The 5,836-nt window shown below is 35.0% G+C and overlaps 1 protein-coding gene across 1 annotated transcript; it reads left to right on the top strand.

Annotated features, from left to right (window-relative positions):
• Positions 1–2,001: 2,001 nt before the first annotated feature.
• Positions 2,002–2,922, top strand: LOC101570016 (vomeronasal type-1 receptor 4-like). The gene has a single exon (XM_012513312.2). The coding sequence runs from the start codon at positions 2,002–2,004 to the stop codon at positions 2,920–2,922; it is 921 nt and encodes a 306-aa protein (XP_012368766.2).
• Positions 2,923–5,836: the final 2,914 nt, after the last annotated feature.

Genomic DNA, 5,836 nt, shown 5'->3' on the forward strand with positions numbered 1-5,836 from the left:
CAATAAAACTACATGAATAATATAAATTATTCAAGATATCCATATTAAGATATCTAAAACTTCCATATTTACATTTCAACATATTTTTGTCAGAAGAAGAATGTTTATTGAGGAAACTGGAACCCAGTATACATTCAAAATTAAACTTTTACATTGTTAAAGAGAACATGCAACCACTATGTATATCAGTGTGGAGATTCCCCAAAAAACTAGAATTATAAGTACCATTCAACCCAGATATTTCCTTTTTGGGTATTTTCCAGAGAAATTGAAAACATACCACAGAGATACACGTGTACCCATGCTTCTTGAAGAATAATTTGTCATAGTTAAATCTTGGAAAAAAAACCAAATTCCCAGCAAGTGACTAATGGATATAAAATTGGTGGTACTTTTACATAATCGAGAATTACACAGCTTTAAAGAAAGATAAACTTGTGAATTTTATAGATAAATTGATGCAACTAGAGGTTATACTCATAAGTGAAATTAATTACACTCACATGTGTAAACATTGTATTGCCTTCTCTAGTGTAAGAACCTGAGTAACCTGCTTACTCCTAAAAAAAGTAAATAGGATCTGAGAGGTACAATGAATACAGTGAAAAGGAAAAGCAAAATTGCTCAATAGGAAGGAACAGTGGACATGAAGGAAAGGAGAAATGAAAGAAGAATGAAGAAATATATAGGTATACACATAGATTAGCTTGGAAAATTGTTTTGCAGATTTCTGCTGGTTTATTCAAGGGAGTAATTAATGCTTAAATAATTTTACACTCATTTTTTTCAAAGTTTTATTGATAAACAGATAGCAATGAGACAGTTTCAAATCAAATCAGAAGTACAGTTTTAACTAATACACTGCATATATTCTTCTTAGTGGTTAATTGCTATACAAGAAGTGGACTTGAGATCCTATTTACAAACACCATTAGAACAAATCATTCTACTCATTAAGAGAATGCAACTATATATCTATCCTAACCACTTGGAATACACAGTTACAAAATGGACATTCATCGGTATACCCCATTTTTTCTAAGTTCCGTTATTGAATATTATAGGTGTGTAAACTCAGCAAAATATTCTAAAAGAGTCCAGTAGCCCATAATAGCATTGGGTCTTCTGTTTAACTGGCAATGTCAGAAATTATTGGCCTGAGTCCCCCATTTACACTCATTTTTAACTTTTTATATTTTTTCCAATCTTACAGACTTAAATTTGTTAAACTGAGCAAATAATTTTAAGACCACAATATTCAATATAACAACCATTTTTGAATCTCTATCATTCTGTTTAGTGAAATTCTGTATTGTTTCTATTTTTTTTACTATTTCTGTATGCATTTCAAAAAATTTAAAAAGAAACTGCAGATACTCTTATGTTTGAAGTTCAAAAATCAATGAAATATGGTAACATAATTGCATTTAATAGCTTTTCTAATGGCATAAGTTAACATCTGTCTATATTTTCACAAGCAACATACTTTAGTTCAAAAGGAAACTCTATAAATGTCTAATTGAGTTGCTACATCTTGGTAGCAACTGAATTTCCCTGGCATGTAAAGAAAAATAATAGTGACAAATCATACAATTATGAGTGTAAATTTTTTTCATTAATGTGTAAACTTTAGTGACAGTTTTCCAAAAGTTGTATGCAAACTGAAGAGGATCCTCAGATTTTGCTAATACCAAATCAAAAGTTCTGAAGAAAATAAAAATAATAGGGAAACTTGGAGATAGCTTAGAAGTCTAAGCACCTGTTTAGGCAAGCACAAGGACCTGGGTTCAATGCTTGGTACCACGAACCATGCTCTCCCACCCCCGTGCATGTCAAGTTGGCTACCAAGACCAGGCATGCACGGTAATCTTCCATTTCTGTGGAGGCTGAAACAAGAGGTCCACTACAAGTCTGAGCTGCCTAGTGAGAATTTTCATTTTTATTCTCTGTTCAAGTCAATGTACAACTCATGTCCACTGCCTACGAATTGAAACACTGAGCATGGAAAACAACAGAATGACCGCCACCCAGGTAAGTATTGAAGTGCTATTCCTGGGGCAGATCATCATTGGAACCATAGGGAATTTGTCTCTTTTAGGTCAGTATGTGTTCCTTTATGTCAGTGGATACAAACCTCGATCTTCAGATTTGATTCTCAGGCACCTGACTGTGGCCAACACACTGGTCATTCTCTCTAGAGGAATCCCAGAGACTATGGCAGCTTTGGGGGTCAAGGACTTCCTTACTGATGTTGGATGCAAACTTATTTTCTATGTTCACCGGGTGGGTAGGGGTGTGTCCATTGGCAGCACCTGTCTGCTGAGTGTCTTCCAGGTCACCATTATTGTCCCCAGGAGCTCTAGGTGGGCAAATATTAAAGCAAAATTCCCAAAGTATTTAGAAATCTTCATTACCCTCTGTTGGACACTGAATATGATAGTGAATATCATTTTTCCAGTTCAAATAACTGCTAAGTCAAAAAACAAAAACATCACAAATGAAATAAACTTTGAGTACTGCTCTGCTCCAAGTGATGGGAAAGTCCTACGTTCAGTAAATGTAGCTTTATTCTCCATCAGTGATGGTCTTTGTATTGGGCTCATGCTCTGGGCCAGTGGTTTCATGGTGTTCACCCTCCAAAGGCACAAGCAGCAGGTCAGACACATGCATAGGGCAAATGTGTCCTGCAGAACCTCACCTGTAACCAGAGCCACCAAGAGAATCCTTGTCCTGGTGTGCCTGTATGTAAAGTTTTATACTATGTCCTGCATTATCCAAGCATGTATGCCTATTTTTCATAATCCCAGCACCTTATTGCTAACTTTGGCTGCCTTAATGAATATCTTTTTCCCAACTGCATGTCCCTTGCTTCTCATGAACTGGACACACACAAGTTTCTGTTTCTGCCAAAAAGAAAACTAGAGTCACCTAAACTCAAATAGTCTGGTTCACATTCTATTAAGTCAGTGATATACTCAAGTCCCAGTAAAAGCTTCCAAAATGAAGAAGATCGTAAATTTTTTTCTTGTGCTCTCTCAATATCTTCATCCTGCCTTGACAAAATAGAGTGTCCATTCAGTCTCTTCTGGTTGGTACTGCGTCCTTTATAAGCACTCAGCAGGATGTGACTTTTACTCCCCAGTTGTGGAGTGGTAATTTCCTTCTCATCCAAGTGTCAGAACTAGTTTTGAAGCTGTCAGTCATAACTTACCAGATATGCATCATCTTTCAACTTAAAGAATGCTGAGAAGACTTTCCGGTAATCTAGTTACTTGAGAACTTGAAACGGAACCACACAAAGATACTGAATTAGATTTTTTTAAGCTTTGCAAGTGAATGCTAAGAATGGCTATTCTGAAGTCTTTCCATGCAGTCTGTCCTGATTCTTTCTTATTTATTATTTTTTAATAATTTTATTGAGAAACAAATAGCAATGAGACAGTTTCAAAACAGATCTGTAGGACAGTTTCAATAATAAATACATTGCACATTGTTGTCTCAGTGGTTATTCATTGTACAAGATGCAGACATGACATTCCATCCACAAACACTATTAGCACAAATCTTATTCGTTGAATTAAGAGAATGTAGCTGTATATCCATCCTATTTTTTTCCAAAATTTTATTGATAAACAGCAATGAGACAGTTTCAAATCAAATCGGAAGTACAGTTTCAACAAATAACACACTGCATATATTCTTCTTAGTGGTTAATTGCTGTACAAGATGCGGACTTGAGATCCTATTTACAAACACCATTAGAACAAATCATTCTACTCATTAAGAGAATGCAACTATATATCTATCCTAACCACTTTGAATACACAGATACAAAATGGACATTCATCTGTATACCCTATTTATTCTAAGTTCCGTTATTGAATATTATAGGTGTGTAAACTCAGCAAAATATTCTAAAAGAGTCCAGTAGACCATAATAGCATTGGGTCTTCTGTTTAACTGGCAATGTCAGAAATTATTGACCTGAGTCCCCCACAGCTCAACATAACAGCATGGCTTTACTTCCTATATTTCATCTTCATACTTTTCTACTGGATGGATAAGACCAAGGTAAATGTCCTGCTTCTTTCTTGGGGAATGTGAGCTCTTCAGCCCAGTATGTCCAAGGGTTCCCTGTATGACTGTGGTCTTTCCATTTCCAAAGTCCAACCTCCAACCACACTGCCTTTGGGTGATGACAAATACTGGACCTGAATTCTGTGACAGCTCTATTCCTGTCCTTTATATTTTAAGTACAATACGCCCTTGATGCTTCAGAAGGCAGGTATTAAATTTTTGAAAATATATAAGGGACAATGCAATTCTATTTCTGAAAATTAAAATAATTTAAATAATGAATTTTGTTTAAGTATCCAATTCTAGATTGTATGTGTCTTTATTATAAAATTTCATTTTTGTGATGTTCTTAGTGTATTTAGAATTACATTTGAAATTGGAATATTTGAATTATTTATGAAAAGAATTAAGTATACCGGATTGTATCAGCCTGTGTATGTGTGTATATTTGTGGATATATTTTTGCATGTGCACATATTTCTGCATGCATACGTGTTACAAAACGTATACTTGCATGTATATGGTGTTTGTCCACATAAACATGTGTTCTACAATTTAGTTACTTAGTTCAGGCTTTAAAATCATGACCTTTTTCTGGCAGAACCAGGGATTGAACTCAAGCCTTTGATCTTGCTAGGCAAGCACTTATTCTACTGAGCTATCTCGCCAGGCCCAAATCATGGATTTTAGATAGAGAAACTCATGCATTTCTCTTTGAAGAGCTATTTGACTGTAAAAATTGATTGTATCAAAGACTATGTGTGAGTTTTGTATACATTTGAATTTTTGTATCCTATGTATTTTTGAAGATGAGTTATCTGATATTGAACTTAATAAAATGTGAATCTTAAACATCCTCTTTCAGGTAAAATGAGTAAAATGATGCATAATTGATGGAGAATGCAGGGAGACAACCAATAAGAAAACAAGAAGTGACTCACATGGAAACCACACAGAGAGAAGCAGTGCTGATAGAGACAGACAGCGGAGGGGTGGTGAATAAGAGAAATGGGGATGGAGTAAAATCAAGGTAGAACACACACTGTGGGAAAAAGCAAACTGGGGAATTTGAGGGAAATCAGCAGAAACACTGTGGAATTTGACATGGAAATACCAGGAGAAGGAAAAGAGAAAAACGGTAGTTGGAGAGAGCCATAAGAAAAAAAGTACAAAAGAAAAGGAACATAAAAAACATTATAAGATCAGAGTCACAATCCGTATAACATATCAATTTAATTATTATAATTTTATTTTAAAGAGAATTTTAAAACAATAGATAAGGTATTAGAAAGGAAATTCAATTTTAAAACCATTATAAGCATTCCACAGTTGTTGTTCTATTGCACATTGCTGTCTTCAGTGTAATTGCTCAGATTGCAAATACAAATATATAAAATCGGTCAAATTACAATTGAATATTCAACTGTTAGAAGACAGTATGCAATGTGTTAATTATTGAAACTGTCCTACCAATTTGATTGGAAACTGTCTCATTGCTATTTGTTTCTCAATAAAATTATGGGGAAAAATAATGAATAAATAAATTTTAAAAATTTTAAAAAGCTAAAAATTGGGAAATTGCCGCTAGAGGTAGGGTGGTGGCTGGTGTGGTCTTTGTCGGGTTCCGCCGTGGCATACCAGGGTCAAGGCAAGAAAGTGCAGAAGGTGGTTCTGTAGCCCATCAACCTCATCTTCAAATCCTTGCAGAACAGATCTCAGATCCAGGTGTGGTTGTATGAGCAAGTGAATATGAGGATAG

This window comes from Octodon degus, unplaced genomic scaffold, assembly GCF_000260255.1.
Source record: "Octodon degus isolate 3935 unplaced genomic scaffold, OctDeg1.0 scaffold00437, whole genome shotgun sequence".
Classification (NCBI taxonomy): domain Eukaryota; kingdom Metazoa; phylum Chordata; class Mammalia; order Rodentia; family Octodontidae; genus Octodon; species Octodon degus.